This window comes from Diorhabda sublineata, chromosome X (genome assembly GCF_026230105.1).
Source record: "Diorhabda sublineata isolate icDioSubl1.1 chromosome X, icDioSubl1.1, whole genome shotgun sequence".
Lineage (NCBI taxonomy): Eukaryota > Metazoa > Arthropoda > Insecta > Coleoptera > Chrysomelidae > Diorhabda > Diorhabda sublineata.
Window position 1 is genome coordinate 3,276,778 of NC_079485.1, and position 27,715 is coordinate 3,304,492.

A 27,715-nucleotide genomic window follows, 5' to 3' on the forward strand; every position below is an offset into this window, starting at 1 on the left:
TAAATTCATATATTTTATTTTGGTTAATTCAATTATATTTTTCCTGCTTTTCTAAATAGGTATGAGGTGATACAAAGTTGTCTACTGCACTTCAACTTTTTGAAGGATTGTGGTATTTATAATGAACTTTCTGGTATGTTACAGTAACCATTTTAAACAATGTTTCTATGTTATAATCAGCATACGTGTGAGTCTAGTTTTTGAATCTTAAAAACAGTGAGAAAATTTTCTCAAAAATTTTAGTATCAGTACCTAATTCATTTGCAATAATTGGGTACATTTTTGAAATCGTTGTTTGGTATAATGCATAAAATGCTCACGTTTTTAAATATGTAATTTTATATTTTAATTAGGTATATAATCAATGTAAAAAAATAAAACAAGATGTGGGTTAGATAAAATATATTCCATCATATAGTATAATAAATATAAATTGTGTACATGTCTCCTAAAAAATAACACTTTCCTTGTATCTGTATAGTTCCTCAATTATCACAATAGCACATTCACTTCACTTTTGTTCTTGATTAATATTCAAGTCTTCAAGAGCTTCATGAATACCCTCTGGAATTCTACCGGCATCAATTTCTTTCGCCCAAAAAACATACTAAAAAAATCATTATTATACCATACAATAATCATCATCAGATTAAAGACTTTCTAGAGACACATTTCCCATGACTGTTTGGGATACTGATAGGACTTGGAATTTTGGCAATTTCTCTTCTATCCATGACAAATCTAGCTTCGATCTAATATTGTTCAGTTTGTTATTTTTTAAACGATTCCAATATAATTTTGAATACTTTAAATGATGCAACTAATAATAGATTAATAAAAATGATGATATATTATATTCACTTTGAAATTATCGATCGAGAGACAATGTAGTGAAGTAAAACTGAATGGGATATTGAGAAAAACACTTAAAATAATAACAATTGTTAAAAATTGCATCAGGGGTGTAAAAGAAATATGTGGATATTTCTTTTTACTAGATAATGTGTTAATCTAATCCCCCATTAACGGTGTATATCTAAAAAGTCTTTAATCAATGCTAAAATTATAGTATCTAGGATCTTTAGATTTAAAAACATATATTCAATAAATTATAGCCTAAGATCACATTCCGAAAAACATTCAAACCAAGTCTGCCTCTTATTCCTTTTATTCCATTTTAAATAAAATGATAAAATACAATTTTTTGTTGTTATCGTTTATGTATTGCAGTTGCTGCTAGATTTTGATTGCCAAGGAATTTGTGGTGTGAATTTTTTGAACAGTTTAGATAAAGCTAAGGAAATCTGTGAGTATGAGGTGATTTGGTTGGTCTGACGAAGCAGCATTTAGCAGTAAAAGTGGATGGAGGTTGGTGTAATGCTAGCAATACCTGTACCATCTTGAGATTTGGATACGTCTGTGTAAATGTGTACAAAGTTTTCGTATTCATCGAGTATTTTACTAAAGAATCTTTTCGTATGGTTGGTGTGGTGTTTGTCGAATAAGATGAGCTGGGTAATAAATTTGATGCTTTTTATTGTCCATGGTCCAAGGAAGAAATTTAATTCGCTTATATATTATGTAATTCTAGCATAGAAAGGTTTGGTGGTTCTGGGTTTATGTGAAAAAAGATTTGAGAATTTCTTCGAGTATTGGATTTTAGAAGGTAATTTATTTTGGTTTACTTCCATTGATCACAGTATCTATTGAATTATTTTGTATACTTATCTCCTTTTCAATTTGTGGATTACGATATAAGTCATTAGTACAGTATGCTTTTTAATAACTTTCCAATCTAAATTAATTATATTTCCAGTTATAAATTGTTAACTTTACTAGCATACGACTTTTTTATTAACATTTTTATGAATATAAGATACGCAATAAGGAAAGTTTAATTTTAAAATAGAAATCACAACAGTTGCCAAAGTTTACGACGATATTTAGGAAGACACGTGTATTTACCTGGCCTAAAATGTATATAAAATTGAAAGGAATTAAGGATTTCAATTTTGACCGTGAGAAACTGGCTTGAGTAGTAGTATAAAATCATTTTTTGTAAACTAATATGTTTTAGGACTTTTATTAATATCACCTACAAACTTATAAGTGAAATATTTTCTTGAATCTGCAAAATCATGCCTTAAATAATTAATTACTTTGGGGATAATAATGTATATTTGAATGTAAATTGTCAATTTTCAAAATATACCAATATCAAGTGTACAGAGAGATAAGGAAAGTATAAAAATTTATTTATTATGTATGTAGTGTATATTATTATCACTATGAATTTAAATATGTATTTTACCTGTTCGAGCTCTTTTCTTAGAGCAAATACCGCTTTTTCTCTATCTGCAACTAGTTCTTCTAAATATTGGTAACGTAATTTCTTACGAGCTCTACATTCTCTGGCACTTTGTCTACTGCGTTCTTAAAAAAAAATAAAAGTAAATTATACAAAAAATTGTTCAGTTGAACTTGCCAGGTGTTAACATAGAGAAATCAGCAAAAAGGAAACAATTCAGGAAATCCCTAAAATTTGAGGTTATGTTTGAATATATAAAGTGAAGAGGCATTACAATCTGATTTCCGTTCGTACACGAATGAGACATTTAAAACACAAGAATTACCCTGTATAAGCAAAGTGGAATACGTACAGTCCAATAAAATGGGGCGAAATTTCCATCCGAAAGAAAGGCCTGTATTTGTCAAGTAAGTTGAGGTTAGCATACATTTAAAGTATTCCTAGTTGTATTTCTTATGAGAAAATATCAGAAAACATTTTTAACAAAATGGGTTTGAATAGTTTATGAATCCAACAATACAATTAAACAATTCCAACTTATAATTAGAGGTAGAAGATAATTTTAATCTACTCTGAACATACATTAAAAACATGAAAGATACTAAGAGAAGTTTCGAACAAAAAATGTGGGAATTAAACAATATTTCCTATTGGAAATGTGGCAAAATTAAACACCAAAGTGGACTAACTCTAATATGTATTCAAAGCTTTCGAATACTTTTGTATTCATCGTCTGGAATTATGATCAAGTACAATATAAGAATATGTATAAAAATAATAAAATCTACTTACAAGATTCGGCGGTTTTAAATGTTGTAGTTTCAAAAACATAAAATTTATGGAATTTCAAAATAACTCTAACAATTATTTGGTTAAAATATTGATTCTGGTTACTATAGTATCATTATTTTCATTGGTTGGATTATAAATGACGTTGAATTTTTATATGTTAGTTAAGGTTAGGTTGTTGTGAATGGAGCTGAATATTTATTAGTTCCATTATGATTGACATTAAATTTTAAAGGTTAAGTCGTTATGAGTGAAGTTAAATTTTATAGGTTAGGTGAGGTTAGTTGGTTATCAGTGGCGTTGAATTTTTTATAGAATTTGTTTTTTTTTAAATCTAAAAGATATACATAAATTACATTAAAGCTATTTAAAGCAGTTTTTTTATTGATGCATTGATCATTTTGGGCAATATATGTCAATTCTAAAAATAGACGTTTTTTGTAGTTTTTTTAGTTGTCCAAACATTGGCAGATTCATAATACACATTGTGTCCTTCATGATATACGTGAGTCGCTAATGAACATATATATATATATATATATATAATTATTCTAATAATAAACGATTGAAATTTATTAAAAAATTTATGAAAAATGTGAACAAATAATTATTTTGAATATAATTGTTTTATTCATTTATTAATTATTTCTTTCCTACGGATAAACAAGGTCAAATTTCAGATAATTGTTTAATGTTAAAAAAATTTCAATAATTATTTTTGAGAAAAAATATTTCAAGACAATATAAATGTTTATATACGAGGATATATTGGAAAATTCTTAGCCTACTATAGAACCAAACAAAATTTACCCTATCCTTGCACGTTTTTGGTCGACATTCAAACATTTGGGGATCCATTCTACAGCAATTTTGCTCATGTCCAAATTGACGTAAACTATATGATGAACGCGTTCGTATGAGATATTCAGTGCTTCAGATATCCGTTTTAGTCCAACTCGACGGTCTGATAAAATCATGTCATGAACTGCATCGATATTTTCGGGGACTGTCACAGAAACTGGCCTTCCCGATCGGTCATCATCTTCAATGGAAAATTTACCTCTTTTAAAGCTTGCAGTCCAATTTTTCACGGTGGCATACAAAGGACATTGATCACCAAGGGTATTAGGCATACCCTTTTAAATACAGGTACTTAATAATAGCTCGATACTCCCATTTTTCGATTTTCACAATTTCAGTGGATATCTGTTTTCTTTTAATTTATAGCGTAACTCTGGTTTACTTTTTTGACGTAAAACTACACTGACACTTCTTATAAGTTATTTTTGGTTGCTATGGTAACGCAATATCTTGTTTATGCATGGAACTGGCTAACTAGATATCAATACGTCCTCGTATGTTTTCGAATAAGTTTTGGAAAAATTAGATTTCAGATTATCAATCACACTTTGTAGATATGATTAGAAAATGTTGATAAATTCATATTTTTAATATGCTAAATCATAAATATCAATCGTTTATGACAAATATCTCCAAATGTTTTCGAAATATTTTCAAAAAAAGTGATGTTTGGGTAATTTTCAATTATATTCTACACTCTAAATAGAATTGTCAAATGATGGGGTTGTATTTGGATGGTAATTTTAATGATCACTTTATGAGATTAATTTATTCGTTCACATCACCGCACAATACAAGGGACAATTGAAAAGTAGGCATAACAGTTCCAGAATTCCATGGGATACGATTGAAAAAATTATAAAACGGCAAAAAACTTTTTTATGTTAGAAATAGTGCTACAAAACATTACGAAAGCCTTCTGCATGACGGTTATATTGATTCATTCTTTATAAAGGTAAAAACTTGAAAATATTAGTTCTATCAGTTGAAAAATAGAAAACAAGGTTATTTCTGAGAAATACTTCATCTGATAGATATCGCATTGTTTTCCTTGTTCTTGATAAAACTTTAAAATTTGTCGTCGTAAAGACAAAACTTTATCAAAAACTGACCTGTTGATAGCCAGCGAACCTTGCAGTAGTATGGTAGGTCAACACTCTACGTTTCCTCATCTAAAGAGAGCATCTGCCGAAATTCACGATGACGCATTGCATTTACACGAATATACTTGACAATGGCAATGGTTCTATCCAGAGTGTCTTGCAAAATGGTAGATTTTGCTGATGCAAATGCAGTGAAATGATATCAATTTTTTCAAGTTTAAGTTTTCCTTTTTGAACATAGCAACGAATCTTTCTCTTTTGCCTCTCATGGAAGGTGCGCCATCGGTGCAGACACTGACTAAATTACTGAGTAGATCTTCGTAACATTGAAAATCTTCAGTTATAGTACGAATAAAATATAAAACTTTTGCCGAATCTGTTTTATCTGTGCTTTCATCTAAAGCAATTGAAAAATAAACATTTTCATTTTATATGATTGTATGAAGTTGCTCTGTTACATTTTGCGCTAATTCGTGCTGTGGATCTGTTACAGTTCTTCTTGAAAGAGTTAATTGTTTGTGTTTGTCGACATTTCTTGGATCTAACATACTCACATTCCTTAATTATTTCAATGTCACTAAATGGTTTGCCCCTTTTTCCAAGTATATGTGCTATTTTATACGTAACAGCAACTGCAGCGGAATTTTGATTTACAAAAGATGCCTGCTGATGATGCTTCCCATTTTTCAACTTTTCAAGTGCAGTTTTCCGTGATTCACCTTCTAAAGCGAAATATTTATGTTCTTTATTAGTCAAGTAGTGTTTATTTGCATTCGCTTAAAACTGTATTGCACAACAAACACATCATTTTATCTATCTTAGCAGTAAAGGAAAAATCTAACTCCCATTCTACATTAAATGTCTGCTAGCATGTGGCTGATCTGTATGACAAATTTTGTAAATAGTATTTTGTAATTTTAATTTATTTTCAAATAAATATTACATAGAACATTATTCGTTTCGTTTCTTCGAATTTTCAGTAAAGTGAAAAATTATTTATTTGGATACTCTGAACAAAGCATAATTGATTTCTGAAATTCTGAAATCTCCGGATAAATAATTTTTCACTTACCCGAAAATTCTACAATTTTTTAATTCTCAATATTCCTTCTAAATAAAAAAAGAAAAAACACACATTTTCGTTCAGTTCATTCTTATTGCAACTCGGGGGCGCTAAAAACTGTTTTAAAAAATTAACATTGAGTGTCCAAGTCTGAAACGGATGGTCTGTGAGCCAGAGCCTCGCTCATGCGTGTTAGGGTCCGTTTTAGACTAGTATTCTGACGTCATGTCAGACAATATGACTGTTTTTGGCGGGATTTTTCGCGCAACTGTCATGGCGTTGATGTACAGTAGTTGTTTGAAACGAACTCTACTACTAGGTGGTAGAGAACCGCACAAAAACCTCGCGGAGGCCGCAGGTTCCCCACCTATGATCCAAGCAATCAACCCTTTTAACACGCTTTTATTAGTTTCACCTGTATATGGGTTTCTGAGTTCGTTTGTAACGCTCCTTTGGATTAAGAGCAAGTGGCTTATTACTGTTAGTATATCCCACTACTTTAACTGCGGGGTAAGGCGTCAACCTCCGGATTCACCGGTCGAGAGTTCAAATCCCGTTCACGCTGTAAAAAAAAATTGTTTTCGGTTCTGTTTTTTCGGCAAATTTTTTTATTTTCTCTATACATAGCAACAAATTTTACAACTGTGTGCCCTCTGTTGAAGATTTATTATACTATGTATCTGCATCTTGAATTTTATTATGTTGTTCGAGAAGAATTTTACATCAGTGTATACTCTGTTCGAAATTACAATGACAATTTCTAGAACTAGTGAAAAATAAATAGTTTAAAAAAACTTAAAGACACGCTTTTGAAGCATAAAAAGTTGAGATCTACCAGGATAACAATCATGCTATTCGTTACATAGATGGTTTCACCTGGTGGAAAAGAACGTCGTAAAGAAAAGTTTCAAATATCTTAAAAAAGTTGGAAACAATTGTTATAGACACATATGAAGAGTAAATAAACAAAATTATGTAATTTTGATAGATCTGAGATTAAAGATATCAACACCAAAAATCCTCAGTTTTGAAAAAATTTCGTTGTTGATTACTTGAATGTTTTTCCGGCTATAAGGCTTAGAAAATAACTATTGGTACCTGAGAAATAATGCAAAATTCGTAAAGATTCAGCATTCTTATGAATCTGATTTTATTATTAAAACTTTTTCTCACCTAATTTGGCTTTCATGTCCACTTTTTCCGCCGATTTCCTGCCTGGCTTTCTTCCACGTTTCCCCGATTCCTTTCGCGCCGGACCTTCCTGGAAAAAAATAGTAGAAATATATATCATGAATAATATAAATCATATATCATTAAACTCGCATAAATGACTATTCCAATAATTAGAAAATAATACTAAAAATGATTTGCAACCGCTCAGTTGATATAAAACAAGAGATCGAAGAATTTTAATCTAACTTAAATTAAATGAAACAAATTTAATTTGTTGGTTATCAGATTAACATTCATAAAACGCATTATTCTTTGAAGTAATAATTTTGTAAATATGATAAATTCCTAGTAATGGTAAAAACAATAAACAAAAATTAGACGATGACATTAATGACCCTCACGTTGGGTAGTTTAATCAAGGCAGTAATAGTAATTTAGAAAGTAGAGTAGCTCTAGCATAAGAATACGAGGTGTGGATAAGAAGTAACGAGACTAGTGCTGCTACAGAAAAAGTACGCATGCGCCAAAGGTCAGTTGTTTATATTGACGCCTACTCTTTCGAATTCGATGTATACCGTATCTGTAGACAAACCAGTGTAGCTTTGTTTGTTTATGAACTGTTTCTCTATTTGCCGTAAAAAATGAGGAACGAATTATTGGGAAATGTCACATGAAACTTGGAAAAACTGCAACTGAAACTTATAATTGTTGAAGATGATTCACGGTCGCCATTCCACGTCAAAAACGGATGAATATATCGAAAAAGTCGGCAATCTTGTTCGATTTGACCGTCGACTAAGTATTCGTACGACTACTGAATCTATAGGAATTGATATAGAATTTGGCGGCAAATTTTCACTGAAAATTTCATTATGCGAAAGTTGTGCGCCTCATTCCGCACTATCCGTCAGGACGTTACTGGCAAAGCAAAACATTCCAGTGTTAGACCACAATATCTGTATTGAAAGAAACAAGATTTGAGTATTTTGAAGTTGTGAAAGAAAAAGCTGCGCGCGCCCTGATAGAACCGACAGAAAATGACTTCCTGCACTGTTTCGAACAATGAAAAATTCTAATTGAGCGATGTAGGGATAGAGAAGAGGTAAATATTGAAGAAGAATATTCGTTAATGCGATATACGTGGTATTCCCAAATTCTTGCAAAACAAAACAACTCACCTCTTCCGAGATATCAGAGTCGATGAAGTGTTAGTTTCACTTCTCAAATTTAAGCAACATGGAGACTTCACATTTGTAATTTAAGTGTACTCACAAATAGTTAAAATCCCTGTATATTTGAAGATGTGTCTTTTTCGGAACCGAAACTCAATTCTGGGTAAAATTATACATTGTGTCCAAGAAATGCATCCTCCAGGAGCTTTGGTAATAGAAAACGTTCAGGGCGATTTCGAAAGCCCAAAACCACAATTGCTGAACGTAAACAATATCAATACAAATTGTATTGTATTACTGATCAGTAAACTTAATCGACGACTCACGAGTCCATAGATAGCAGCTCAGATCAATGAATCTAAGGATCTGTCTTTGAGTACTTCCACAGTGAAAAGGAAATTGAGAGAAGCTGACTTCTTTGGAGGGGTAGCAGTGAAGGAAGACGTCAAAATGAAATTAAGAGATTGCAGTGCGCTAAATAACATAAAAATTGGACGCTTGAATAGTGGGAAAGAATTTGATAGAATAATTAGTGAAAGTTTGAGGTTTCTGAGCCTGAGATAAAATTTTTTATGCGGAGATCAAAGGAAGAACGTATGTTAGATCCATGTGCAATCCCGACTGTAAAGTAGAGCGGAGGCTCGGTGATGGTTTGGAAGGGCGACTGGAGATCTGGTACAAATTGAAGGGATTTTGAAGAAAGAAGGCTACAAATAAATATTGTAGTCCTGGCCAGCGCCTGATTGGTAGAAAATCTATCTTCCAGCATAACAACGATTCCAAGCATTCCTCGAAGTTATGCAAAGAATATTTGAAAGAATTGGAAAGCAGGATCGTGCTGAAAGTAATGATTTAGCCATCGTCCGAACTCAACCCGATTGAGTTGTGGGTCACATTGGACCGAGAAGTCAAAAAGCAGTGTCCTACTTCCACTTCACATTTTTGGAATATCATGAAAAACAAATGGAACGAAATAGACGACGATTATTTGTCTAAATTGTTACAGAGAATGCCAAAATTGTGTACCGAAATAATAAAATCAAAAGGGGGTTACATCGATGAATTAAAAATATATAATAATTACAGACTGTAGTTTCATTAGTACTATATTCTCATTTAAATATGTTCTTAAAAATATCAATATCAAAATATATCGTATTGTTTATTCGTTGTGTATCACACAAACTACACGGTGGACAGAAACTTTTGATCGGTAGTGTATATAGTATTTTTGGTAAATTAAAAATTACAAAATGTATATTTATCAATAAGTTCGGCAGTCAAAACTCTAGTCGAGTAATGGAAAATGAGTCATAAAAAATAATAAAATGGATCATTGAATAAATATTGAGCAGTAAAATAAATAAATGGCCAGTTATTTGTGAGCAATTAAAAATTCGGAAATAGTAAGAAATCTTGTTCTTAGCGGTTCTATAATCAATCGGGTGGAAAATGTAAATGAAATTTATGAAAGAAACGACTCTCTTGACTTATGGTACAACAAAATGAATTATATACTACTGCAGATAGGTACGTACTTCCAATTTTATTTATTAGACTCCTTACATATTTTAAGTACAGATATAGTCGGTAAATTGTTCCCAACACTTTTTTCAACTAATCATAATAACCTCATTAATTTTTGAATAATTTCAGTCACCACATTTTACGAGCGATATTTTGAAAGGGGGTAGGCTAAGGTTATTTTGTTATAGGAATTTATCGAATTTATAGATATCCTATCTAAATAGATAAGAAAACATGTTTTGTCTAATTGAATGACTGATTCATCATCACACTGCCGACACTACTAAAGCTACTATAATGAAATTTGGGCAACGTCACCTCCCACTAGGATTTTGGAATTTTCACTCCTAAGAGGGTTAAATAGGGGGTGAAAGTTCATCAATTTTGAAGTAGGCTATAAATTAAAGAATAATAATCACGTACAATTTTACCTCTTAAGGGGCGAGAGCTGAATAAAGTTGTTTTTCTCACTACAATAAATTCAACAATTATATATCCAGAAACTTGCAAAAAAATTATAATAGTCCATTGAATGACGCAGTTAAGAAACAATTTTGGAAAATTCAAGCCATCTTTAGATACAGGGTTTGTCCGGAAAGTAATAGGACTGAGTCGATTTCCAAGCATTGAAGGCGTCACGGAAAGCATTCTCCGGAATAGCCTTGAGAGCCGCGGTGCATGCTGCTTGGATCCCCTCTGTCGTCTCGAAATGCTTGCCTTTCATCGGCCTTTTCAGGCGAGGAAACAAAAAAAGTCCGGGGGGCCACATCTGAGCTGTAGGGCGGCTGCGGAAGCGTTAGAATGCCGCCCTTAGTCAGGTAGCTGTTCACAAGAAAGGCGGTGTGAGCCGGGGCGTTGTCGTGGTGCAACTTCCAGTCTGCTGCGATGTCTTGTCGGACCCGATTGACCCTTCGTTTGAGTCTCTTGAGCACTTCGACACAGTCGACGGTCTGTGTTCAAAACTTTGCGCACACGAGTCACATTGTTGGTGTTTGTCGAAGTCGAAGGTCTTCATCAGCGACCTCTTCCCGGCCCTCCAAATAGGCCTGGTGCCACCGAAACACACCACTTCTTGCTAAAGCAACATCTGGGTAAGCCTGCTTGATCATATCAAACGTCTCTGTCGCAGATTTACCGAGTTTCACACAGAATTTAATCGCGTACCTCTGCTCTAACGAACGCTGCATTTTCGGCTTGCACAACTCACAGAAACACGTCGCGTGAAAATGCCTGTCCTGATTCTCCAGGTGCTCGGAGACAACTAACCAGCCGCTCGTTTGTTAGCTAGGAACGCCCTCTACCGAATCCAGTCGGTGCGCGCACGCTCTGAAGTACAATCGCGGCGGAAGATAATCAGTCCTATTACTTTCCGGACAAACCCTGTATATACTCTCTGTTAGACGCGCTTCTACATGTAACGTAGGCGTCGTTAGTAGTTGGCAGTCCCAAATCCGAAAATCACTCAAATTTTTTGTGTTATCTTTGAATTTGCGTTCTAAATCTTTGCAGTTCTTCAATACTCCGTATCATGAAAGTTTTAGAAACAAATTCATACTTTGTAAACCTGCATTTTGTGAGATTGAATTCAAGTGCTTAACTGAAAACGCCTTTTAGGGAACAGAAAATCGAATACTTAATTTTATGTAGAATTAATGGTTTACAAAAATATTTATTTATTATTTTATTGCCGAAACAATTTTTGCACATGTTTTCGACATGGAAAAATTGGAACTACCGGTTGACATTAAATATCCCATTTGTACTTCGGTTCCGATACTTTTAAATCGTATAGCTAATTAGGCAGAACGTAGGAATGATCAGGTTCATACTTGCCACGGGGAGAATTCCGCCGCGCTCTCTGTTTGTTACTTTTTCTTGAGGAAGACAGTTCATTTGTTCTGTTTTTTTGAGCTTCAATTTCTGAAGCGGGTTGTGTGTTTTTATAATTAAACCAAAAACAAGAGTTGTTTAGAAGTTCATATTTTACTAGTGGAAACAAGTAAATGATTCATTAGGTAAAGAAAAGGTCGTATATCAAGCTGAACTGATAGAACGGTTCTTGTTCTTTCTGGCTCATTTGCATGAATTCGTAACTCTTCGCCGTTCTTCAATTCGTTTTTTAAAATAAATGATGCAGCTCATTTTTCAGGAATTTTGTTCTAACACTCGACTTTTGAACCTTTTGAGAAAATTAAAAATTAATAAATTTCAAAGCATGGTGTCAGCTTATTTTCACATACCACAAATCACGGCTACATTCTGCTCTCAATAATTATAAACAATCATAATTGTTTAATTTTGTTTCACAATTTCATACTGTAAAATTATAGGTAATCTTCATAGATTTTCATTTAGAACTGATCCGCTTTCTTCCAAATTTATTATCTAATGTGTTCTGCAATTTTTATCAATTTTTGATAAAAATAATCTAAACAAGAACACGTTTTGTGAACGGCAATATTTAAAGTAACCTTGACAATGTGATTTAAAACATATAGGAATAAGAACAAAATAGAAATAGAACAGAATAGAATAGAACAGTATATTAGTTGACCGCTATATTGTTGCATCCTCATTGATTTTTTGACATAATTGCTTGGGACTAATAATAAAAAAAAACCTTGGAAACCAAAATGAATATAGGGACAAGTTATTTCGAAACCGAAGTACATTCTCACTTTTTGCCTTTCTTAGTTCCTTATATCCAATATAGAGCAAGAAAATTTCATTAATTATTACGGCATATCTTTCATAATTACACCGCTACACCAAAGTTGAGTACTCAAAAAGGTCAAGTCTAACCTTCGCAACTTATCATGTATTTTTTATTTGTATTGTTACAGTTCTAACAATAATTCTACGTTTAATTTATTTTAATCACTAAACTTCTTTCCTGCACTCAACAAGCTGGTGATCTACCTTCTCGACGATAAAATTGTTACTGATATCATAGATATTTGGAGTGTGTGGATTCTTGAGTACCGCTGGTAGACCTATTTGATTTGTTATAACCAATCGGTTAAGATTCATTGTGAATTCAGTCCGACTACCCAATCGGATTTTCTAGCTCAAAATTACCGTCAATAAAAATAATGTACCATTAAATCTTGGTAGAATAGGCAGACGACCTTGTGCGATGATGACATTACACAGAAACTACTTCCTGTCCAATTGTTACCGAAGAGCACATTTCGATATCTGTGATAATCACACAATTGAACGTTTCAGTTTTCATTTATGAGCTTACGAAATGAACAAAGCATTCCAGCAATTTACTCCGTAAGTATCCCGTTGAATGAATCATCTATTCCCTAGTGGTTACACTGTTTATTGCCAAAAACATTGAAGCAACTAGACACACTTTTTTCCAGAAATTGATTGTGAAATGTCGAGTTGAGTGAGTTGACACCTGTTTCAAAGAGAGGTGTGAAGGTTTGGTGTACTTCGAAATCATTCCATTCCAGAATAATATAATAGTCAACCACATACCGCAAAAGTTATGCGGAATAAGATCTAAGCATTTGGTGGTTTTGAATCCTACATATCCAGCATTTATTGTCGACCTTGCATCCCATATTGATCTTTATTCAGATCCATAGCGAAATTCTTGTCCGTTAAAAACTTTGGATCCAAGGAGATGCAGGAAAAATGTAGTACGACAATTTGTTACCAAGTTTTACCCAGGTCTCAAAGAACTTGCTGAAGGTTGGCTTAAAACCAGAAAATACTTTGAACATCAAGCCTTTTTGTATGAATATTTGAAACTGACATTATTTATGAGACACCCTATAAATAATGAAACCTCTCTCTTATACTCGCTCGCAGCTTAAAAAATTGGAGATATAATAAACGACACTAAACATCAGTAAGATGATTTGCCCTTTAAAGCATGTAAAAAATTAAAAAAAGAAATAATCAAATCTTTAAAATTTTAAAGTGAATTAATTGAAGCAATAAATAGCGAAAAAAAAAAACGTTAATGAAATGTGAAGAAATAAGTGAACATATAAAAAAAATGAAAAGGTCCAATAGTTCACGACAAAAATTGGGCGAGTTAAGGAAGAAGAGATTGAATTAAAAATTGTTTAAATGTGCAAAAGTTGACAGTTCTTCTAATACATTTTATTCACTCCTGATAACATTATTGTTACAAAATATATGCAGATTATTCATTGATGACGATCCTATTTATCTAATTGTGTACGAAAACTTAATACGTAAACTTTAATACATTTTAAGAAAAAAATATTTTTTAAAATGGTTCAGATGGAATAAGTCGTGAAGTCATCTAGTGTATAATCTCAACATTCACTTTAGAAACGTTGGTCAGTAACAAACGCATATATTAACTGAATTTCTTTGCTTGCTGCGAAATAAATGAATAAGTACCTGCGTAAATTATCATTAGAAGTGAAATTTTTAAGCCAATTACACACTATCAAGGCAAAAGAGTAGATACGAATGTTACAAATCAAGGACTGTCACGTAGATACCAAACAAAAAAACCGTAGCTGCCACTTATAGTGCCCTACCGGAAAAGAGCCCTGACCAAAGGTGCATCACTTTGACCGATTAATTGAAAAAAATGTTGATAAATTTAATTTTATTCAAAAAACAATTTAAAAGTGTATGCTCACCGATAAAAATGCGTAGTTCAGCCGGCGCAAACACGCAGTTAAAAAGCTACAAACTCAACCAACCTCACAATAAAACCCAACAACCGGCAAAGCCGAGTATCGGAAATCAGATTCATGGAGACCGCTCGACGAATGTCAGAACGCATTTACAATGTTGCCTGTTTTATATGTATATAGGAGAAACAATGGAAAAAATTTGAAATTACCAATTTTCCTGATTCGCAGCCAAATTTTCAAGTTTAATTCTTCCCTAATGTACTTTTTACTATCCCATGTTACTTATATACGTATAATCGCAGTAATTATTTTATAACTATGTCATTAGTGATCTTTTTCTCAATTCATTCCAAATGGATTGTATGTAAACAGTAGCTAATTCAGGTTTCGATATAAACCTCAAAAATCCATTTGAACGATCGTTATTTCCCACTAATTTTTATACTTGTTACTCATTAAACAGTTCAAAAAATAATCCAACTGTACACAGTGTGAATTAAATAAAACTGGCCAAACTTTAGTTATGACATAAAACAAGAAAGTGCTTAAAGTTAACGCTCCTTTCGATGCTGTTTCCAATTACAGGAGAAAAATAAACGCACGGTGAAATATCAGGCGAATACGGAGTTGATTTGTATTTCAAGTGCCTCTCTGGTAAAAAGCTCGTGGTAAATATACTCGTACATAGGTGAATCAACACATTATTCCTGTTTTATGTAGATTTCTTCATTATTTTCGGAATTATTTGGTACAAAAACAATGGTTTTATCAGATTTTGATATGTAGTGCAGAGAAACATGTTATATCTAATGATTGTTAGTTTTTAAAGTATACATAGAATATACAATAATCTCTAAATCAATTCCATTAAAACCCAAATTGTAAAATTAGTTAGCAAACTGCAAAAACATGTAGTCATTGTTAATCTTGTACCACACTTAAAATTACGAATAATGTCATTATTCTGATATAATCCGATTGGTGTTATTTCGAAAGCCACATATTTAACACGTAAGGGGTGTCCTAAGCACTTTTCCAGACCAGCAAAATAACTCTACTGAACACACAGATTACACTACCACTACATTGGAAATTCCAACTCAGTAAAATATTATTTAAACTCGAGTTATATAAGGAAAAAACGGAAAGGACTCAATCCTATAAATAGGATATCAATAGGGAAGCTTGAACAGTTTAATCAAGACTACGAGGTATGGCTGTTAATAACATAACTGGCTGTACCGCCCCCCCCCCACGTCAAGAATGGAATTATCAATCATTAATTGATAAAGGACACTTCATGAGTTCTCCTTCAAGACGATGTTCCGGCTCATCTGTATACCAAGTTAAGCATTCTTTATCGCTAGACCTTGAGCTGTGCGATTTCTATTTCTTAAGGTGAGATGTACATTGAAAGAAACAAGATTTGAGTCCGTTAAGGCTGTGCAAAAGGAAGTGGTACGCGTTCTGAAGGAGCTGACAGGAAAATACTTACCGTTATGCTGAAAGGTTGATAGTAAGTGAAATGTATTAATTTCAAATAAATTATTTCGAAGCGTCACTCTCGTTATTTAAAAACCACACATTGTTTATTGAAATCTCACAAAATACTATATCAATAGTAGATCGTAACCCAGAACGAGTTTTCGGACGTTTAAGTAAAAGAGTTTCAAATTTAAAACTACATATTATAAAAATATATTTTGATTAATTTAGTTTTTAGACCTTAATTCAGTTGTGTGATACATTTTAGGTGTTTAACTCATACTAGAAACGGTTTTACCAAGTGACATGATACGATAACTTCGTTTCCGAATGATAGTGAACGGGATCCGGAAAACTCCTTATATGGGTCGAAATTTTATAATATTCCAAATGAAATTACAGAACATAGTTTCCCAAAACAGATAATTTGTATAGATGCAAGTATTCTGCCAAATTTTTGTGGACATCTAAGAAGTGATCTAACTTGATACTTTATAGTCACGCCTTGTTATACTTTATCATTATTTTTGTTTTTGTAAACGTCGTAATAGAACGTCAATACATTGAAATATTTAAAATGTGAAATAACAATATTATCAACAAGATATTGTCGGTAAAAATGTTAAGCGATAAATAGAAGCTTAAGTTTAAAACACGTTTTATTGTTTATGAGTTGCGACTAATTTTGTGAAGTGACTCGTCAAATAAAAACGCAATTTCTAATATTACTATATTTAATAATAATAAATTATACTTTCAAAATTAACGATGTGATTATTTGAGATGATAAAAGACGACAAAATTATCATTATTTACTTCAATAACAATTTTTTAAATACACAGTATTATCATATATTGGAAATAGCAAACAAAAAGTGAAACAAGGTTATGAAAAAATTCTGAACAATACGAAGCGCAATAACAATATTGATATGGGAACCATTCTAACGACGTATGGTATAATCCACACATATTATACAAAAGTAAATAAAACATATACATATTATTAAATCGAAAAAATTTAAAAACAAAATAATAACATCAAATATGAAGTTTTTTGTAATAATTGTAATACTGTTAACATAGGACAAACATTACAATAGTTTAAAAATAGGTTATAACTCATCTTATACGATAAAAAATGGATCTACTACCATTAATTATTCCACTGCTTTAAAGCAATCAATAAACAAACAATTTTGACTTTTTCAGATTAAGTTCCTATCTAATTATTGTAAATTTTGTGCCGAAAAAGATTAATTATTCTTTACACTAGGGTGGGTCAAAAAAAACTTTCTATTTTTTCTTAGCTACTACGATAATATCGTTCAAGGAGAAGAAAAAAAATTCTGGTACAGTTTGAGCTCTTATTATCAAAATTTAGATGTGCTGCATCGTGATTTTTGATTTCCTATTTAAATTACACGGGATTTTTTTTATTTTTTGAAATTTAAATGTATTTCAACAAATTATTGTGTAGTGAAAAGAAATCGATATTTTTGTAGGAAATTGAACGGCCCACAAAAAAGGTCTGGTATAATTGTTATTTGCAGTTCAACCTAAAATAATATATCATAACTTTCACAATATTTAATAGTATTCAAATAATTAAATAATAGACATAATTGCATCCAAAATCTTTACAGTACTTCCGACTGCATTGAAATCAGTTTTCATTCGAATCGTGCTATATAACATAGGTTTTTCTTAATAAATTTGGGAATTAAAAAAGGGGAAAAACCACGAAAATGATGTTTTATATTTTTAAAACTTTTTTGTAGAAACCTATAAAAGACTGTGAAAGTAATCGATTATTTTAGGATGAACTGCGAATAACTTTTAACCGAGTTAACTTAGGGAAAAATTATTTCAGACCTTTTTTGTTTAATTCACTACAAAAATATTTATTTCTTTTTATTACACAATAATTTGTTGAAATACATTTAATTCCCAAAAAATAAAAAATTCTCGCGTAATTTAAATGGGAAATCAAAAATCACGATGCGGCACCTCTAAATATTGATAGTAAGAGCTCAAACTTCACCAGAATATTTTTTTCGTCATCTTGGACGATATTTTCGTAGTAGCTAAAAAAAGGTTTTTTTGGTTCACCCTACTGTACACCTCCAGAAATAAGAAAAGTAGTTAACGTTATCATACAGATTTTTTTCCCAAAAAAACAAATACAAGGTAGGGCAAATGTTCTTTTGCTGCCATTTCTTTTAAGAAAAATCTGGTATTGCTTGTGAAATATGTTTATTCAATTCATTAGAATCTATTTCATCAAGTTAAACAGGTATCGACCAAGTAGCCTCCTCCAGAGTTGGTGACCGTACAGGTTCGCTTTATGACATTTTCCATGACTCTTGACTGAGCTCCGAGCGACAGGCTGTCGCCTTCTTGGCAAATATTCTCTTTAAGGGGTTAAAGGCTTATTGACACCATAACGGTTGAATCGGATGATGTATTCGAACACCAAAACGAGAGTTTAAGCGACCTAGAAATGCTTCCTTCACAATATCAGTTCGGGCTCGGTCAGAGTGTGCGATATTGAAACCACACTGTCACCATTCCCAATTCATCTAATTGAGGAAAAAAATCGATAATCATAGCGTGCATCGTTTTCAGTCGTCATTTGGCCTGCGGTGTTCTCAAAAAAATCAGACACATCACTCATGATGAAGTTGGATGAAAAATCGTCCATTCTTCGTTGAGATTCAAGATGGCTTAAGAGTAGGTTACACGGGTTTGGCTATCAGATGATGCACTGTCTGCACTCTTTAAGATTTTGTGCAACAGCAGCCATGTTCTAAGTATAACGGCTGCTTTCGAGCCGGCTAGCCTTGGGAAGATCTCGTGTTGCCCCAGTCTCAAGAGTGTTTAAACGCCACAAATCGTCAACTCGGACAGTCATGAAATCTGCAACTGCCCAAGAAAAATGAGGCAATTGTTCCGGGGTTCCTGCGGAGTAAACCTATTCATGGCTTGTCGATTTGTATTCTGCTTTTGTTTACTTCATGTCAAAACAGAATTGACGTTTGGCGCCCTATCTGTTATAAATGTGGAAAATTTTCAAGATTGATATAGTAGTGGCGAAGTTAAAGCAAACTTAGTCTCTTTGGACTTTCTATTCCATGCTAAAAAGCACTCGAAGCAAATAATGGCAACGATATAGTCAATTATTTGAATTTATGTGCGTTTCTTGATTGTCACTCAGAGAAACATGTAGTGAAAAAGTATGTTGGGTATGCTCACTAACTGTGGAGGGTAGAGAGAAGGAAGAGTATCTCATATGGGAGAAAATGGAAGTACGCGAGAACTTGCGTTGTACAAAAGAATGAAAATAATATTTTGCGCTTTCTTCAAAATTTACTCCGATACTAATATGGCGCCCTTATCTAACACATTTCTTTGTATATACATATTTTTCTCCTTACATCTACTCTCCATAGCAAAAAGACAGAAACTTTTATGTCATAATTATTTATAATTGCTTGAATAAAGCTCCTGATGACAAATATCTGGCGACGAACGTTTGCTCCAATATGGATGCTGGTCGGGCAGAAGAATTGCACTATATCCAATCTATTTTTATGGTCAGCGACTGAATATAAAAATAGATTGTCAGAAAATGAACTGTTACAGAAAGATTTATATCATAGTTAATAAATATTTAAAGTTCAAGCGGAAAAAAAGGCATTAATAAACCGGAAAAGGGATTGTTTTCGTCGCTCGTCATCAATTTTATCATCAGATGATGTAGGGGATATAACTGCACTGAAATATCATGGCGGTTGGCTTTCAAATACTGTCTGCGGGATACGTTGATGATTTAGAAAAGATTAAGACAGATACTGTGCAAATAAAATACACATTCACATAATTCTGCGTTATGAATGCCTTTTTTATTTCTATAAATAAATTCATTTTTTTAGTCTCCTTTCCGTATATCAAACTTTAAAATTTGAAAATTAATATCAAAAGATTTTCATGGTGGAAGGGATTGTTGTTTATGTTTATGAAAAAACCCGTAATACATTAAATATTAAAGTGATTCTTACATTTTACAGTAACGTTCTGTATATAACCCCAGCGGAAGTTTGGTTTTTCTCACTTGTGAAAACAATGTAGGTATAATTACAAAACGCACTCCTTGTATAATGTTTATTTTTAGAACGCCAACAAAAAGTTGTGCGTATTTCTAAGAGCAATGTTTGTATCAATATACTGAAAACGAACAAAAATATATGGCAACATTGTATCGTGTATTGCGCAGCACTATTGCAACATAAAAACAACGGAGTGCCTACTGACTACTGCCTGAGGTTACATGCATAAAGTAATACGTAGATATGCTACGTATTTATCGTAGACTTTTAAAGAGCATTGCCTCTTTTCAGATATCTACGATGTGCCACAAACAGGCGATTTAAGATTTAAAGTTTATATAACTATGAAGTTGTTTTGCTATAATTATATATATATATATATATATATATATATATATATATATATATATATATATAAAGTTGATATTGAAAGATAAGATATACAGTTTTACAAAATTTATACCTATTCAATTTTGATGACATATCTTTAAATCGATTATATACTTATCTATATAAAGATGGCCCGATTTTTTTCATTTGGTATCAATTATGGAATTAAATAATAATAACAATAAATGAAGATTACATGATTAATGATGCGTTTTTTCATATATTGTTGGAAATATGTACGAAATTATAATTTTGAAAAAACTTGACTAATTGTATTCTATAGGAACAAATGATACATATCAATCAGATGGCTTTAAATTAAGTTGGATTTTAATATTTTAATTTTGAACCGTTTGCTAATACAAGGGTTGTCTGAAAAGTTTCCCACCTCAACCTGAAGATGCAAATGGACCGCTAATTCGAATGTAACTTGACTGACGTATGAAGATTACATGATTAATGATGCGTTTTTTTCATATATTGTTGGAAATATGTACGAAATTATAATTTTGAAAAAACTTGACTATCTGTTTCCGTTATAAAAATTGTATTCTATAGGAACAAATGATACACATCAATCAGATGGCTTTAAATTAAGTTGGATTTTAATATTTTAATTTTGAACCGTTTGCTAATACAAGGGTTGTCTGAAAAGTTTCCCACCTCAACCTGAAGATGCAAATGGACCGCTAATTCGAATGTAACTTGACTGACGTATGAAGATTACATGATTAATGATGCGTTTTTTTCATATATTGTTGGAAATATGTACGAAATTATAATTTTGAAAAAACTTGACTATCTGTTTCCGTTATAAAAATTGTATTCTATAGGAACAAATGATACACATCAATCAGATGGCTTTAAATTAAGTTGGATTTTAATATTTTAATTTTGAACCGTTTGCTAATACAAGGGTTGTCTGAAAAGTTTCCCACCTCAACCTGAAGATGCAAATGGACCGCTGAATTCGAATGTAACTTAACTGACGTCGAGCGTGAGGGCGGCAACAAACGATATCATCGAAGTTCACCAGATGGTAGTGGGCGACCATCGGATTAAGGTTAGGTTAGACATAGAAGAGACTATACTTAGTAGACTGATTAAAGAATTACGCAAGCTCAAGCTATCCGCGCGTTGGTGCGGAGATTGCTCCCTTTAGACCAAAAGAGAATTCGAATGAATATTTTCCAGTGGAGAAAAAGTGATGGGATAGTTATGGGATTGTGAAACTTAAAATCTATTTTAAGGAAAAAGATTGCACCTATTATTTGGAATGAGAAGGTTATGATAAGTAGCACTACTTCATTTCTGTAACTATATAATATTGTTTTCGACTGTACCACCGAAACAAACCCCTCCTGCAACTTTTTTTTGGCTACGGCTAAAGTAGAAAATGAAGGTTTTACATCTTTAGCCAATGATAGTTGAGTTTTTCTATAGTACGGTATAGACTCACTAAAAGAGATGATATGTTTGAACGAATACGAAGTATTTCAATGGTAGAAATTAGGCGCCACTAATTAGGTAGTTAGTTATCTAAATTTTTGATTGTTAAATCTGTTAAATCATTGTTAGTAATATTAACTTTGCACTTAGATAACGCCATCTAGCAACAATAAGATTATTATGAAAACAGTTAAAATTTCTGCAGGAAAGCCAATGTAAAAACTTACCATCAAGAATAAATTTTCAATTTCCGTTCGGTCGATGTTTAAAAGAAAATTCTCGCTGTTCACACAATTCTAAAGATATGTCAAGACAGAAAAAAATATCGACATGCGGTTTTCACTATTTTAATGTTAATATAGTTTTTTATTTATCTATTATTTACTTAAACGCTTCTATTTAAATATGCCAATAGAAATCGCAGTATCTAAAATATATGAAACAACGTCCTCTAGCTAATTAAATTGCTTGAAATTTATATATTTTGTATTGCGGGGCGAAAGCTCTTTCAAACAAAATCAGTTTATAAAAATTGTCTAAGCAGAACCGGACTTCCAGACATTTTCTCATAACGAGGTTCCCACTCTCCCACACCTCTTATTTGAAAGATTAGACTAAGCCTTGTCAAATGAAAAATGCCTATAATTTGTTGAAGAATTCGATTATCGTATATAACGTTACACTTAATTGGGTACATACAAAAAAAATTGCTTTTTTAATTCTATATTTTCTAAATACGCCCTCCAGAGGTGAACATAAAATCCACGTGTGTCTCAGGGCCAGTTTTGTTATATTTTTTTTTCTCCGAAGCAGGGTCGGATAAAGCTGAGGGAATGGGGGCTATAGTCCCGGGTCCCAGGTCCAAGAGGGCTCCATCATTCTGTATTTTTTAATGTGTTCATACTACAAATCTGACGTATAGATAATATTATTTTTTTAATTTTTCCGGGTTTCGAATTCCGTAAAGTGCACCTTTATTATTTTAGTCCCAGGACATATAAATCTTAATCCGGTCCTGCTCCGAAACTGTAAGATATGGCCGACGTCCATGGTATATTAAAAACCACCCCTCTCCGCCAAACAGTCATACCATTAAAAAATTTAAATTATTGTATTGTTTCAAAGTATTAATTTCAATTGAGAATATTTATAAAAAAGGAGAAAGAAATGAACTAACAAACACTTTTTGGTAAGAATGTAAAACATTGAGGATATATTAGAGAGTCTACACAAATGAAACAATAAAAATGGAAACAAGAAAATATAGATTTCATTGAATAGAAAAAACTTGCATGAAATTCTTAATTTCGTAGACGATGCAATGTATTTCATATAAATCAAGCTTTAAAAAGAGCTAATTATTTTAAAACAGTTCACTGTAGTTGTCCACAAAATGAAATGTTTATGAAAAGAATTCTTTTTAATGATGCAAAAAGAAACTAAACAATATTCAATTTTTTTCCAGATTCTAATATTATTTAGTAATTTAGGTAATGCAGTTTTAATCCTCTTTGAGGCAAGATACTAAAAATATAAGTGAAACTGTTGAATAGTCGTTTTGGTTGCTGAGAATAAATATTTGGTTGCTTTGAATTTCCTTTTATCTGCTGATACTTTATTAGAACATGGGTAGATGAACAAAATCATTATTTGTATATTATATTCTTCATTCAATTATTGTGGTTATACAATAACAAAATGGGGATATTAAGAAATTTTGAGAAACTACAGACAAAATAAAAAGTATGAGATTCATTTGGAATTGATAGTGAACTTACGAATTAGAAAATGATTTTGAATAATCTATACCAGCCTTCAGTTCATCACGTTTATCATAATAATTTTTAATTTCCTTCCTATTTCAAGATTATACACTACGTAAGGTACCAAAAAAGGAGTGAGATAATAGTAAAAAATATAAATTAATTCCATTTACCTATATGGAAACAAGCATTACACTTAATGGGTTACGAATGAAGATTTTCTAATTGAAACCTGGGAAACACTCATTTGAGTGAAGATCTTAGGACAAATCTGCAGAAAGTGAGAACTTAGTGAATATTCTTCAACAACCAATTCAGTTTAACATATAATTCAAATGTGAATACTTTTGTGAGTCCATTATCTCCTAAGACAGATATATAATGTATTTCTTAATTAAAAATATTTTAATGGTACAAGAGTTTTTAAGCAGTATTTAAAAAAATGGATAAATTTACTTTCGAAAGATAAAAAATTGAACAACGCCACCAACACTAACATTTTTAAATATGGTACCTAAGCACATGTAATAAAAATATCAACTGGTTTCGAATTTTCCAATTAAAATCGTTGGATTGATGAATTTTAAAATAATAAATGTTAAGTTGACTATGAAAACTTAACTAAATACATAACAGAAACAAAACTTGGACGAATAACCTAACATTTTAAATAGAGTTTTTGCTTAGTGCTTCCATCTTTAAACTACCTGTAATCGTTTTTAAATCGTTTAAAAATATTAGCAACAATAAACAGCAACTGTAATTTCAGGTAAAATTAAAAAGGTCCATTGAAACTGTCCTCAACCTTGTCCTTATCACTATTTTGATATTATTTGTTTGTATTTATTTATCACTTCGCTTTCAATTTAAATTCCACAACAAAACTGCGCATGTGTCTTGTACAATTTACCCAAAGCAGTGCCTCTCGAAAATTATTTTATTTGTAATAATAACACAATCTTTTTTTAAAAAACTAAAAATAACTTTTAATTCCTAAGGTATACTATCCCTAGCTACACTAAAAACAATTTGTTACATTTTACTGGTCCGTAAAAACAAATGGGTGCATAATTCAACTGCAGAAAAGCATGCTTTAATATCACTAGTCCTGTGTGTGATCAAATAGATTACTAATTTTCATCTTTAAACTAATTGTCATGGCTTACTTACGCAAACACTATGTTCATCAATAACAGCCATTTCTTCAAAATTCATATTTAATCTTTTTAACTAACGACAATTTGTGAAACTTGCAAATCAAACACTATATCGAACACAAAAACAGCTCAACGTGTCTATGTTATTTACAAACATTACAAGGTCACCTAATATTTTTCTTTGCGTCATCGGTCGATAATTTCATGGAATGGTGATAGTCCTGCCATCTTTTCTTCGAATAATGAACTAAAATATTTAAAGTTCACCACTATTAAGAGTGATATATTCATTATATGCAAACAATTCCAAATTGTAACTATATAACATTTGTGCCTATATTATACTTTATATGGAAAACTCGAACCATGCAATACACACTGTTTGTTTACAATGAATTAAAACAAATCATAAAACGTGGCACTGCTATTTTCACATTATCTTTCCTCTCTAGCAAACAAAAAGTTCATCCCTACTTTCCTCAGTATACATATCTTACGTTTAGGTTAAGTTTTTCTTGATGTACAAAATATAACAAATATAAAATAAAATGACTAAATCGTACCCTACCAATTGGGATGTAGAAAAATATAGAGATGAGGTTGAACCGGAACATCATTGGGAATTAAGAAAAAGATTTATAGAAACACATAAAGGAAAGTTTAGTGAGGACTACTTAGTGGCTTTAGCGAAAACTTTCACTAATATAGAGTTTATGGGATGCAGGTAAATTTAACTAAAATAGGTGAGTAGATAAAAATAGTACAGTATTAATATTGCAGCTATCCACCCAACTTAATGATACGAATAGCTGAATTATCGAAAGACGTTGCTAAAGATTACAGGAATGAGAAAAAATCTAAATTACAAAGAACCTTTGTATCAGCATCTAGTGCTGCTGAAAACAAAATAAGTGAGTTCATTTTTTACCAAACTTTATTGTAAACAACGCATTTTAACATTGTTTTAAAGGACATAAGTAATAATTACCAAAAAGGTATGGATTTCCTTTGACGACGGGTTGTTTGTCAACTTACCACCCTTGATTAGTAATAATTTATGCCATATAAAATGTGCATGCTATTCACTTAAATAACACTCAATATTCATTAAGCTATAACAACAAACATAAGAAATACCTCTAATTTTTATTTTTTATGTAAAAAGCAAGCATAAGAGGGTCAATTCTAGATCGCCTATAATTGAACTGCCTTCTTCTGTGTTGAATCGAGCATCTTCAGGGCATGCATGGGAGCCGAGCTCCAAATATGCGAGCCATATTCCAAAGATGAATGAATCTGGGGCTTGTAGAGGATTAGAAGCTGTTGTGGAGTATATAGCTTTTTGGTTTTGAAGAGGGCTCCAAATTTATGTGAAGCCGCCTTGGCTAAATCGGCCATGTAAATATGCCAGGACATATTGCTTCCAACCTCAATACTCAACTAGTGAATTTGTGGTGATGGTGATATTTGATTTACAGATAGGACCAAATCATGTGCCGGCTTCTTTGTAAAAATAGCAGCTTGGGTCTTTGCTGCATTAAACTCAATCGGATTGCTTCCACCCATTCCAGAATGTTTTCAAGATCCGTATTGATGGTGGTGATATTTGAAAAAGCTACTAAGTCAGCGGATAAATAAGAACGACGAACAGTACGATCTCAATTTATTTAGAAGGTTGTCATGCCGACCCTGGCAAAAGCCTTAGTTATGTCACAAGTGCGATTGTTCTGGATTTCCCATATTTCTCTATAGCTTCAGTCCATATGTTACTGACATAGGCCAGGAGGTCCCCAGTTGATCTACGTTTACGGAAGCCATATTTATCACACCCATAATAATTATTCTTTTCAAAAATGCTGGAATTTTAAGATACTTGGAAATATCTATGGTTTTCCTCTATGATAAGGGTGACCTCCAGTATGAAATATTCACATTAAGAGCTTGACGAAGATTTTAATACAATAAATTTTTTGTGAAAGTACACCAAAAGTATTTCTGAAACTCCAGTAGCAGTAGCACCATTTCTAAAAGTATCGATAATTTGCTTCATACCTTTTCCTCAATTTTTCTGGTAGCAGCAACAGCTGTACAATATTTGCTGATTATTTTTTATCCATTTGGCTATTATACAAATCAATAATTAATTAATTTTTCTTAATTCGATGAAATAATAATGCTTATGATGATATAGAAACTGGTCAAAGCTGTCTATAATTTTATGTGAAAAGTAATGAATTGAATTAATCAAAATTCAAGAAAAAAGTTTACAAAAAGGAGAATAAAACTTATATGCACTGACTGTCACTTCAGCAAAAAGTAGTTCTCAATTAGTAAAGTTACTCACATCCCTTGTAGTATAAATAAATATTTCTTATAGATTTTGTTTTATGAATATTAAACAAGCTAAAACAAGTTTTGATGAGTTTTTAGTTAATCTTTAAGGTTTATCAAAATGTACATTGATTTATTATGATATATCAAAAATTTACCTTCACTTAGCTGTTAGACTGAATTATATATATAATTGTTTTTAGAGATGAAATTGGATCCAGGTAGACAAATACACCCAAGGAAGTAGTGGTTGAAGTGTATTATGATTGGAAGAAGGAAATGACTTCAAAATTTTTTGAAAAATTTATTTTGTACAAAATAGAATGCAACTAATAAAAACTTGGAAAAACCATAAAATACTTACAATTTCTTCCTTCTCAATATACATTCAACAAAATTTA

General features: G+C 31.9%; 2 protein-coding genes across 3 annotated transcripts; one reads left to right on the forward strand and one right to left on the reverse strand.

The window, feature by feature from the left end:
- Positions 1-392: 392 nt before the first annotated feature.
- LOC130451468 (REPTOR-binding partner) lies at positions 393-25,137 on the reverse strand. Of its 2 annotated transcripts, none has more exons than XM_056790496.1 (4): positions 24,997-25,137; positions 7,298-7,385; positions 2,312-2,433; positions 393-607 (listed from the first exon to the last, which is right to left on the reverse strand). In XM_056790496.1, the coding sequence occupies exons 1-4, from the start codon at positions 25,039-25,041 to the stop codon at positions 512-514; spliced, it is 351 nt and encodes a 116-aa protein (XP_056646474.1). In that variant the 5' UTR covers positions 25,042-25,137; the 3' UTR covers positions 393-511. The 2 variants fall into 2 exon arrangements, with proteins under 2 accessions (XP_056646474.1, XP_056646475.1); XM_056790497.1 differs by lacking the exon at positions 24,997-25,137 and adding an exon at positions 22,291-24,320.
- On the forward strand, positions 24,504-27,671 carry LOC130451469 (partner of xrn-2 protein 1). Its single transcript, XM_056790498.1, has 4 exons — positions 24,504-24,595; positions 25,487-25,707; positions 25,764-25,894; positions 27,518-27,671. Exons 2-4 carry the CDS (start codon positions 25,532-25,534, stop codon positions 27,559-27,561), a joined length of 351 nt encoding a protein of 116 aa, XP_056646476.1. The 5' UTR covers positions 24,504-24,595; positions 25,487-25,531; the 3' UTR covers positions 27,562-27,671.
- Positions 27,672-27,715: the final 44 nt, after the last annotated feature.

Coding starts and splice junctions, on each gene's coding strand:
- LOC130451468 (XM_056790496.1), bottom strand. CDS start 25,041: ATGAATTTTGAAGAAATGGCTGTTATTGATGAACATAGTGTTTGC. Junction 2,434..7,297: donor GGACATGAAAGCCAAATTAG/GTGAGAAAAAGT, acceptor TTTTTTTTTAAG/AACGCAGTAGACAAAGTGCC. Junction 608..2,311: donor TAAGAAAAGAGCTCGAACAG/GTAAAATACATA, acceptor TGATTTTTTTAG/TATGTTTTTTGGGCGAAAGA.
- LOC130451469 (XM_056790498.1), top strand. CDS start 25,532: ATGACTAAATCGTACCCTACCAATTGGGATGTAGAAAAATATAGAGAT. Junction 25,708..25,763: donor ATAGAGTTTATGGGATGCAG/GTAAATTTAACT, acceptor TTAATATTGCAG/CTATCCACCCAACTTAATGA. Junction 25,895..27,517: donor TGCTGCTGAAAACAAAATAA/GTGAGTTCATTT, acceptor AATTGTTTTTAG/AGATGAAATTGGATCCAGGT.